The sequence below is a fragment of the Procambarus clarkii genome, chromosome 83, assembly GCF_040958095.1.
Source record: "Procambarus clarkii isolate CNS0578487 chromosome 83, FALCON_Pclarkii_2.0, whole genome shotgun sequence".
Taxonomy (NCBI): domain Eukaryota; kingdom Metazoa; phylum Arthropoda; class Malacostraca; order Decapoda; family Cambaridae; genus Procambarus; species Procambarus clarkii.
The window spans coordinates 8,243,194-8,255,693 of record NC_091232.1 but is presented as its reverse complement, the minus strand read 5'-3'; the positions used below and the strand labels follow the sequence as shown (position 1 = coordinate 8,255,693).

The 12,500-nt window shown below is 36.4% G+C and overlaps 1 protein-coding gene across 1 annotated transcript in view; it reads right to left on the bottom strand.

Annotated features, from left to right (window-relative positions):
- The window catches only part of LOC123768817 (secretin receptor), a 50,560-nt gene that overhangs the window by 6,457 nt on the left and 31,603 nt on the right, over positions 1-12,500 (bottom strand). The window contains exons 6-9 of the mRNA XM_045759604.2: positions 10,307-10,445; positions 8,846-9,002; positions 6,498-6,631; positions 166-257 (exon numbers count right to left, since the gene is read on the bottom strand). Of these exons, the coding sequence (XP_045615560.2) occupies positions 166-257; positions 6,498-6,631; positions 8,846-9,002; positions 10,307-10,445 (522 nt within the window). The remainder of the gene's footprint in view (positions 1-165; positions 258-6,497; positions 6,632-8,845; positions 9,003-10,306; positions 10,446-12,500) is intronic.

Here is a 12,500-nt window from a genome sequence, read left to right as displayed (position 1 = left end):
GACGGTTGAGAGGCGGAACCAAAGAGCCAGAGCTCAACCCCCGCATACACAACTAGGTGAGTACAACTAGGTGAGTATGCACACACACACACACACACACACACACACACACACACACACACACACACACACACACACACACAACAATGAACCGAGAACTCACACCTGTATCTATACTTGCGACTCTCGGGGGTGGTCGACGACTTAAGTTTCAGCAGCAGCTCCCTGGCGATGTTCAGAAACAGCACGAAACTAACCTGTGGGAGAAGTAAACACCGCGTGTAAGGTAGAGGAGGAGGAGGAGGAGGTAAACTGTTTCATACTTCTCTGTCTAAGAGACTGAAAGGAAAATAATTTTGTATACGTGGGCAGCTTAAATGATGCAGTTCTATGGGAAGGAGTGGTGGTGTGTGGGAGGGAGACCCCCAAGGGTAGAGAGGGAGAGAAGGAGACAGCAGTGAGGGTAGAAAGAGAGGGAGACAGCCCTGAGTGTAGAGAAGGAACGGGAGAGAGAAAGAGAGAAAAGAGGAAGTAAGAACAAAATTATTTTACTAACAAAAATTATATCTTGATAATTAAATATTCGCTCAATATCAATCTAAAATAGAACCGTGGGATACAACTCCCTTCCCCCTCACACTATTCAGAATCAGATTCAATTACTATGAATTCTTTCCATCATTTTATAATGTGCTTTTGAACACAGTTATACGGGTTGAATTTAATTTCGAGCATTGCCATTTAGCAAACTATGCTCTGAACAATTTGGTTACCTTAAATAAACTCTCATTGGGAACTCTTGTAAATATTGAATGAATAGTCGTATGCAATTCCATATATATAGGGGGAAGCTGGTATACTCCAAACAGTGTTTCGTTGCTTTTATGTTTTTAGAGTGGAGAAATTACTAGTTTAAAAAAAATTCAAAAGCCTTTACAGTATTTTATGTTTCATTAGCTCCATCATAAACGAGATTATCGCTTCAATGTACTTTGTAATTTAAGTTGCGTCCCGGAACTGATTTTTTTTTAAATTTTCTGTGACACTGGTAGTTGATGTCAGTGTGCCATTTTAGTATCATGTTTGTATCATGTTAGTATCAACTTGGGATCATGTTAGTATTACGTAATAGCTCTAAACTAAGGGTATTTACGTTAAATATATATTCAAAGAACATGCCAAACCTTTGTTAGTGTTTGCGCGTTACCACTTGAGCGTGGTATCATCACGACTTTTGCTGTCAAAGTTCGATTCCTTGGAACCTACAATCAGACCGAAAAGGAAATCGCAGCAGTCCTCTGCAGAGTAACGAAGGTTGCTCCTGTCGATGTCTTTTGTATCAAAGATGCTTCTGCTGTGAACCTTGTCAACGGCGAGGACCTCAGCAAATTACTTCACCCACCGTATCTTACTGTACATTACAAGGTGAATATCGCCAGTTCTTCAAACGGCAATTCCAAGTTGACGGCCGGTTTTCTAAAAAGACTCAATCCCTGGATAGATGAAGGAGTCCACGAAGAGATCATTCAGCAGATTCCAAGAAAATTCTTCTCTGACTCGAATTTCGGCTTATATGATCACAGAAGCTAACAACGAACGTGCAGCGCTAAAACTCACGTTTGCCACAGCTACTCAAGCGAAGAAAGTAGAGAAAGGTGGATTTAAATGATCCCACGCCGTACCAGATCTCTATTTTTAGAGACACTTGTAGAGAACATGTAGAGACACTTGTAGAGACACTTGTAGAGACACTTCAAGCTCAAGCAGTGCTTCCAATACGCCCACTATGCAAACAAACGCCCCGAACGGGACGAAAAATGCACCGTATGCTCTGGGAATCACAATTAAAAGAACTGTTCTCACATCATCAGGAAATGCTCCCTCTGTGGAGAATATGCATTGCGGTGTCTCAACAATGTCCAAACAGGCCTAGACCACAAGCCAATTAGTTGCTGCCTACGACAAGCAACAAACTACTTTCCCCAGCCTCCCTGAACGAGCTGAAGCACCAACCAACAGCAACCACCGACTGTCTGGGCGAGTACAACCCAAAGGAACCCCTAAACTATTATTCAAACAACAACAGTAACAACTACCCACAAACCAAATATCCAGGTACTAGTGTTCATTGAAACCTTAAATAGAATCTCCAAAAACGATCACATTCTATTCAGCAAGACTATTAACGGCCTACTATTGCTAACAACATCGACGCGGTACAAATTTCAGTGGACATAATAACCACAATATCCTCCACAGGAGCACAAATACAAGTACCTTCATCTCAGAACTAATCCCATACATACTTGAGCAATCAGTCCACCCTCCCCCTCCACCCCCGCCCCCACCCCTCCACAGAACCGATCCCAACCACTCAAGAAGATTAAAAACGGAATCACCAAATACAATTTTGGAACTAATGCTAAAGGCAAGTAGATCATAAATAACAAAATTGCAAATTGCAAATACTCAAGTGAGTATTCATCTACAGCCAAATCGTATATATTATACAGCGGCGGCATTCACTAGTCATTATGAAGACTTCCAACAAAAAATATATATAATTCTATGGAACGAATGATAAACAAAAATATTACGAAAAGATCAAGTTAGTGTTTAACTCACGAAAATTATCAGCACGTAAACTATCACTAACTGGTCTTGTCATATGAGAAGAGACGACCTTCATCGCCATTAGTGGGATAACACTAAAATCCGACCTCATCTCACTCGATGAGGCATCAGCTGAATATGAAGAGCATTTCATCAGTGATGATATTTACTAAAGAAGAAGAATGAACACTATGCATAAAGACTTGAGCCAAGCACTCTAAGGAGTAGAAAGAAGATATACGCTATCACAAAGAGAATCCTTACCAGTACTGTACCTCTTGTAAACCGTTGTCTGTAAACTCCTCTCCTCAAGCTGCTCTTCACATGTATCCACTTCTCCTCAGCTTCATCCAAAATGTATCTTTATTTGTGAATCAAAAATCTCTCTCTCTCTCTGTCTGTCTCTCTCTCTCTCTCTCTCTCTCTCTCTCTCTCTCTCTCTCTCTCTCTCTCTCTCTCTCTCTCTCTCTCTCTCTCTCTCTCTCTCTCTCATATGCTCTTCTTTCTAGCCGGCAAAGTGTATCGATTTCACATCCACTAATAACAACTGTGGCGGGCTACCGGATATAGGGATAGATACAAAACATTCTCTGCCTTACTATTGCAATGTAAAGTGAACGACAGTTTCTATCTGCGATTACCTTTAAGTTATAGGAATCGTTATATAGAATTTGATTGGTAACAATCGAATTCTCTGAGTGGATTGTCAGTCATTGAAGATGCCAGACCACATTCACATACACTAACATTAATATGTATGTTCATTGTATATATAAGCATAATTCAGTTGAAATGTATGTTTTAATTTAATTTCTCGTGTTTACTTATCAAGCAAAACGCTAATACTCTGCTTATGTTAATGATATGTCAACATAATCTGCACAGACAAAGCTGGAAGTGTATTTTTTTAATTAGAAACAACTCATGTTCATCAAAACTACAAGTATCTGTAATAGTGAATATAATAACATATATGGCTAACATTTATTGGCTGCTGTTATTATTTATTGGAGCATAACTATTAAATATACCTCAGAAAATTAAAGCAGCATATTATCATAGCCACCATAAAAAAGGCAGTATAGAAGCATAATAAAGTTTCGACTCTCTGGATCGAACCAACTCTCCCAAACAAGCACAATCACACAAACACACTCCTCTAAACAAACACACACTCCCCCACAAAAAACATACTCCCTCCGCACAAACGCTGTCAATACACTGTTATTTTTCCAAGAGGATGAGGGAAAGAAAAGTAATTATCTATCTCGTTTGTCAAAGGAAATCTTTAGTCTTCCTACGGCTGTGAGATTCAATTCCTCAATTTGCTGTGTTGAAATGGCTGATTGCTCGTTCTGACAAATTTTCTCTTTCTACGTCTATTTCGTGTTTTGTTTTTTAATTAATGAATAAATATCAGATAAAAATAATCTTACTAAAATTTTCCGCTGACAATTATGTTTATTGTTTTTATTACTAATATGGATATTTTTTGTTATGGTTTCTTAGTTTAATGAACGTTTTTCCTAACTGTTTTTGTTCAATGTATTTTTTGTATGAGCTATATTATCTGTAGACAAATGATGATTCACACACACACACACACACACACACACACACACACACACACACACACACACACACACACACACACACACACACACACACACACACATCAGTTTCAAGTGAAGATATGAAACGGCCCAATAGGCTCAGTAATCTGTACACCAGTTGATCAACACTCGAGAGGCGGGACCAAAGAGCCAAAGCTCAAGCCCCGATAGCACAACTAGTCGAGTACACACACAAAGTCACATACAAGACAATGGGATGAAAAACTAAATATTTTTTCCTCTATGTCGAGCTGTAGTCTCCGACACACAGTTGAGAAGCGAGCAGAACCTCCACCAGTGGACTGTGCGGGTACCGGCACACTGAGGCCGGGTGGGAAGGGGGTGAGATGTGTCTAAACTTAGAACCAGTTCAGTCTTTTTGTGACCTCGTTATGATTGTGGACAACCACGCCACCAATTTCTTTTCCAAAGCATCAGTAGTTTTTCCTAGATGTGTCACAATTTTAACCTGATAAATATATATATATATATATACATATATATATATATATATATATATATATATATATATATATATATATATATATATATATATATATATATATATATATATATATATGTCGTACCTAGTAGCCAGAACTCACTTCTCAGCCTACTATTCAAGGCCCGATTTGCCTAATAAGCCAAGTTTTCCTGAATTAATATATTTACTATAATTTTTTTCTTATGAAATGATAAAGCTACCCATTTCATTATGTATGAGGTAAATTTTTTTTTATTGGAGTTAAAATTAACGTAGATATGTGACCGAACCTAACCAACCCTACCTAACCTAACCTAACCTATATATGTAGGTTAGGTTAGGTTAGGTCGCCAAAAAAAGCTAGGTTAGGTTAGGTTAGGTAGGTTAGGTAGACGAAAAAACATTAATTCATGAAAACTTGGCTTATTAGGCAAATCGGGCCTTGCATAGTAGGCTGAGAAGTGAGTTCTGGCTACTAGGTACGACATATATATATATATATATATATATATATATATATATATATATATATATATATATATATATATATATATATATATATATATATATATCTGTTCCAGTGCCTCAGTGTCGCGGTCCAGAGAGGAAATGCGTGCTGTGTCTCGGACACTCACTCAACCTCCGAAGTGCTGGATGAGGTTTTCGAACACTGAGAGTTATATGTGTGTGTTTTCTATAAACTGTAGCTATACAAATATATATAAATATATGTCAAATTAAAAAAAAAAATTGAGTTAAAACTAACGTTGAAATATGATCAAATTTAACCTAAGCTAACATAACTAAGTTTGTAATTAATGTTCTTAAAATAATATAGTAATATTAATTCAAATAAAACAATTGTAATTTTTATGTTTAAATAAAAAATCACTCTGCCTATTAGACAAATCGGGCCTTGCATATTAGGCCGAGAAGTGCGGTCTGGCTATTAGATACGACATTATATATATATATATATATATATATATATATATATATATATATATATATATATATATATATATATATATATATATATATATCAATTGTTAAAAATAACCGTAGGAATTCCCATTGGTATTCGCTCTTCACTACTTTAACACGTAATAGCTTTTCTGGTTAGCTGAGCAAATTCTCTGAAATATTGGAGAAATTTATTGACAAAATACATTTCAAATAGACCTCAATATTTCCTCAAATTGAATTTTAAACTAGAGATGTGCTATTATGCGTTTCATGTAATATTAAGGCGTATTTGTGTGTGTGTGTGCGTGTGTGTGTGTGTGCGTGTGTGTGTGTGTGTGTGTGTGTGTGTGTGTGTGTGTGTGTGTGTGTGTGTGTGTGTATGTGTGTGTGTGTGTGTGAGCCTCTGTGCCGGTGGATGTCTGTATAATTATATACACATGTTATTTGAGTACATTATAACAACATCTGACACATGACTCCTTTGTTGACTATGCAACCTCATAACAGTAACACAATGAAGCCTATTAGGACTCCAATATGCCCCCCAGAGAGTCCCCCTTCATATGAACCTTCAAACAGCTCATCCACCACTCTAACATACCCTCCCCTCACCCAGTATGACCATTGTTCAACCCCTTACATACCCTCCCGTCACCCAGTATGACCATTGTTCAACCCCTTACATACCCTCCCCTCACCCAGTATGACCATTGTTCCCATTTACATACCCTCCCGTCACCCAATATGGTCTCTGTCCCCTGTCTCGTAACCTCCAGTCACCAGCATGTTTCCCCCTGAGCTCCCAAACACAGTGTACTCACCACAATGGAAACAGAAATGGGTCCCCTGATGAAGGTCCAGAAGACCCAGGGACTCTCGTTAGTAAGCCAACAGAGCGTGTTCTCCGCCGTGAGCCTGGCCGTGACCCAGCCCACCACCAGCACCAGCGGCAGACCTGCGCAGGGACGGAAAAGGGAGGTGATAAAGATGGAGAAAATTGTGTAAATGGGGATGGGTCAAGGACAAGTGATAAAGATGAAATTCAACGGTAAATGGACGAATATATTTTGTAAGACGGCAGGGCAGTTTTCGGAGATAGGAGAAAGATGAAGTGGAGTGTATTAAATCAGAAATTTCACGCACGAGTTCGCTATCGGTTCTGCTTCGTTATCCATCGTGGGAAATAGCGGGGATAGCTGGGATCCCTTTCTATTAAGGCTCGGAAATGGGGACAGAGGGACGTCCTTGTCATTATAGCTCGGCAAAGAAAGACAAGGCATCTGTTCCTTCATCGCAAGCAGACACGCTTATGTTTATATTTTCATCACTATAAAATGAGTATCAGATTTGATTACCACTCAAGTACCGAGTGCTTCTATAGCTTTAAAATAAGATGTATGTGGGTCTGCCTGTTTTTGGTTATTAGTCAGACGCTTGAGGCTAGCTTCATTAAACTTTATAGTGACTGGTGGGTCTATCTCTCTTTCTTATATTATCTATCTTTTCTTCTATTAGCTCTTCGCGCTGTTAGTCCTGAGTTTTTAGGTGAAGTATTAGAAAATGTGGATTCTTTTGGTTATAAACTTTGCTACCCATAATTTTTTAGAGGCTTGCCTTAGCAAATCACAATATAGATACAATACTACAATAATGTCAGCAGTGAGAAAAGTCATCTTAAAATGTATTTTACCATCTATATCATGCTGTATTTGAAAGCATTATTAATACATTGACATATATCTGATACAAAAGGCATAAGGAAACCCGACTGACAAAAGTCTACCATCTACTGAAACATGCTTTAGTACAAATTATTCATAAATATTTTGAATAAATTAGTAATTGATTCAATTCGCATACCTAAAATAACTCTTGCCTGCGCATGACATTATTTATCGGCCCCTATCATTAATAATATTTATACAATACAATGACATATTCTATCTTAAAATATATCACACACACATTTCAACTGAAAAATATTTCAAAACTTTTACGTTAGACTCTCAGGTCTTGCAAGTATATTTGTACTTCAACTCACATTCTGAATAAATAAATAAAACAAATATTTTCTTTGGTGCTGAACAAACACAGGAACTATCTTGCATGGAAAAGGATCCTTTTTAAGCAGCTGTTCGATATCCTTTGTTCGCATCACAACTTATGAAACTTTGACCCTTCAGAATTTTACTAGCTACTTACAAAATAATATTATAATACAATTTTTGGAAGGCATACCAAGACAGCTTTTTCGAAAGTATAATATAAAAGCCGAAATTTCCCGAAAGTATGTTACAAAATCCCCTTCCGAAAGTATCTTACAATAACTTCTTTCGAAAGTATATTCTAATAGTTTCTTTCGAAAGTATTTCACGAAAGTTTCTACCCAAACTATATTTCATGCATTCAGAGAATAGACATAGTGGCTGCTGAGGTGTTTAACGCCATTAAAACTTTTTGTTGCCGGGTCAAACTTTGACAAATTATTAATTAAAAATAATATAATTGTAAGTCGCACGCTTCCATTTACCCAGTTTTTCTTTTTCATCGGCTGCGGGAGTTAAGAAATTAGGGAAGTTTAAGAATTCTTTCAAAAGCCACGTCATTAATCTTAACTTCGTCTTCCAATGCTTCAAATTATGATCTTTGAGTAAATGCAAGTTTGAGGATAAGTATTGAGTTACTTAATGGAGGTCAGAGATCAAGTATTGTTTGTGTTTATGTATATATGATGAATAATGTCTAACTACGAAAGGAAATGAACAATGAAATTCTTTAAGTACTTTTGTATTAATCAATACATCTTCACAATGATCATTTCAGATATTCAGAGACTCTACATAATAACTGTTGTGGTGTTTAACGCCATTAGTCCATATTCTGAAGATGTATTGATTAATACGAAAGTTTTTAAGTTATTTCCTGTAAAACTAAGGTATGCATATTTATAGTTTATATGTAGCCGAAATATAATAAAAATATTATTACACGAGTAATAAAATACCAAAACAAAAAAGAGAATAAACTTAAATCCTTCACAATCCTCACAGTGCAGTAATTATAATTTAACAAATAGAGCAAAATTACCTTTTGTTAATTGTCCAAATCTGAAACGAGCAAAATCAACAATTATTACTCATAATTATGATCGTCATCAAAGGTAACTCACCCCAGCCAAGAACAATGTAGAGGGTGATGGCAGAGTTGTCGGTGAAGAGAGCGAGGAAGATGAGGTTGTGTAGGTAGAGTCCTTCCATCAGTATCCAGGCGTAGTTAGCCAGGATGAAGTACTGCCACAGCCCCGTGAACAGTCGACACCCCCAGGTCTGAGGCAAAAGGTGCAGAAAGGTAAGAGTTAGTGCTGGTAGTAATGATAGGAGACAGAGAGTAAGCAGACGAGGAGTCACAATAACGTAGCTGAAAAAATGTTGACCAGACCACACACTGGAAAGTGAAGGGACGACGGCGTTTCGGTCCGTCCTGGACCATTCTCAAGTCGATTGTGAATGGTCCAGGACAATCGACTTGAGAATGGTCCAGGACGGACCGAAACGTCGTCGTCCCTTCCATTTCTAGTGTGTGGTTTGGTCAACAAAGAGAGTAAGAAAAAGAGAGATGGAAAATTAATATTTATTAGATCTTTAGACCCCAAAAGAGTATATCATCAAGTATATATGGTTGAAATAAAAAAGGATTTTGGAATAAATTAAATGATGCTATAGGAATTGAGAGGGACAAATATAGTGTTATAAGGTGTCTAAAATAATAAGTTATAGAATTACTTGAGTGGAATACATCTAAATGCCCATATGCAGCTGGGTTCACTACGGTAGTTAGGGTCGGAATAACTTGGCGCTGATGGACCACGTGGGCCGGGAATCGAACTCCGATTTGCTCTCTTATGCTTACCTCCAGATCGTGTTATTCAACGCAACAATGTAAGATAAAGTAAGTAGTTGAATATCTTGCAATTCACAGTAGACTGCGTTGAATATAAGAAATGGAATGTTAGTGAAGGAAGACATATAAATACACTACTATTAGTTGTAGGCAAAAACAACTCACCAGAATTATTTAGACACAAAGACGAATGTTGAAAAATTTGGACGAAGACGTCAGCAGGGAATTTATCAAGAATATCCCATGACGTAGACAACCTTTCAAACGAGCTGGATAAAAAAAATGTACACCGCGGTATATATAATTCGCAGAAAGCGTCTAAACGAATGAAAGTCTCATCATTAGTCTCACAGAATAATAACTATTTTCCCTGGTAATATCCATGCAATACTATAACGATCAGAAGACAGCTTTCCTCCCAATATGTTCTGTCACTTTCTCACTGTTTCATCCTAAAACGTTTTCACTTTAGCCAGGTGAAACTCGTCTTCCTTCCACCCAACAGTTCCTCACTTTAACCCTGTACCATAATATCCTTTCCTCTCCTCAATTCCACCCAATACTGCTTTATTTTAATCCTTTCCCTTTGTTTCCTATGCTGTCCTCCGTTCTCTCCAACAGTCTTTAGCTTTAACCCTTCCTCACTGTCCCTCCCTATCTCCTTCATTCCATCCCAAACTCTCCTTTTAACACTGGTTCTTGAGTGCCTCTCAACCACCGCAGTACTCACACTTCTATCCATGAATGGTTCCTGTGTCTCAGGGATGAGAAGACCGTGCTGCTTGTCCCTGGCGAGGGCACCAATGGCCCGGCAGATGAAGGAGAGGAAGAGATGCATGTGTAGGGTATTCCTAGGACATCGGAGGCGTCTGTGGGACACGCGACACCTGTATTAGTGATATGTGTTTTGAATTTGTTGAAATGTGGCTCTGCTGTGCTGACAATATTAAAGATTCTTCGATTTCTACGTGTAGTGTATATATATATATATATATATATATATATATATATATATATATATATATATATATATATATATATAGAGTTGAATCATTTGTGTTAGGAACGGTGTTTGTGGAAAAATTGAGAAGTATATAGTTTCATGAAGGGTTTAAGGTCTATCAAGCTCTGGAAAGTTATTTAAACCATCCTAAGAGCTTACTGTGAAAATAAAAAAATCTACCATTCTGAACATGTTTAAAAATTAAAGTAAACTGTCAGTGAATATACACTAAGAAGTGGAGCTCTCCTCTTGGGGTATATACCACATTTATTTATATATGTAATTAATGTTGGACTTAGTTTACTGTACGCTATTAGGTATGTATTTTTTAATATTATATACTAGTTACTGGCATATAAGGCAACGTCAATACTGCTATGTGTTTTGTGTAATAACTAGAAAACTGAAACAAATTTAGTAAGTGATATAACTGAATATACATTTTAAATAAGGCCATTAGCTACAATATAGTATAGATGAACGTAAAATGACTCTGAAAACGAAAATCTACATTATCTTATTGGAGGACAAGATGTACACATTTTAATATAAAATTAGATTTCCTGAATTGGTGGGTTTAAGAATTTGGGTGTTGAGAAGGAATTCTTCCATAATTACCAAGAACCTTTCAAAGCCAATAATTCAATTATAATGAAAATAACATTTCATTGTCTAGTAAACATATTTAACAAAAAATATCACTGTAATATTAGTTCTACACTGAAATAAAAACGCTCATACAAATGTATTCTTAATTTTAAAAGTTATATTAATTGTACTTAAAATTTAATACAAATTGTTTATCATAATTTCAGCAAAGTTCTAAATATGAATAATTGACGATTAAAAATCAAACAATAAACATATAGAATTTCTCCATAACAGGAGAGGCAATAGAAAATTCTGAACAAAATACATAAAATGGTTAAATTTCATATTGCACGAGATCGTTGAGTAATTTCTCATGCAGTTGGTTGTGCAATGCAACGTGCAGCGAATATTAATGCTCTAAATGGTTTACAAGAAAATGTTGTAGATGAGCAGAAGCTTATTACATCAACATGCACAGCGTATATATTAAATTATTAAATTTCAAAGCACTTATTTGATTTTCCCCAAGTAATAAGGAGTCAGGTACACATGCATTAATATATAGTATATATAAATCATATAATTGGGACCCTTCAACTAAAATCATATAATAATAATAATAATAATAATAATAATAATAATAATAATAACGATAAAAATAATAAGTATTAACATTAAAATAATAACAACAAATAAATAAGGAATTTAGACCCAATTCAATAATGACAGAGATAAAACAATCTTAAGTAGAAATTAATTTAATTCCTTGGAATACTCGGTCTCCATCACTGTCACTTTTAATATCCTAGGAATTTCTACCATATTGTGGCCAGCTCCGTGTCAGGGCTACCACTGGCCAGCTCCGTGTCAGGGATATCACTGGCCAGCTCCGTGTCAGGGCTATCACTGGCCAGCCCAGTTACAGAGTTACGACTGATCAGCTTCAATCAAGACTACTAATACTTCATACATATAAACAATTCACATAATTTAACAAATTTTGGTCCGGAAATCAATTTCTATTAATATTAATACGTTTATAAGTAAAAAAAGGTCATGTATTCCTTACGATCGTTCTCACACTCCATTTCTATAAGATGAATCAATGCAAATATCTGATCTATACACACACTTCCATCACTGACCTCGTCTTCTTCGTCACTGATATATTTCTATGTTTTCTCTATAATGTTCCGATCGCTATCCTTGTCATACACTTAACAAACTATTGCTTCAATATTATTATATGATGCAGTGTCGTTATCCCATGCCTGCTACTAGTGTGTGTGTTAATATACACAAATACTACATGTGTGTGTGTATTCGTGTG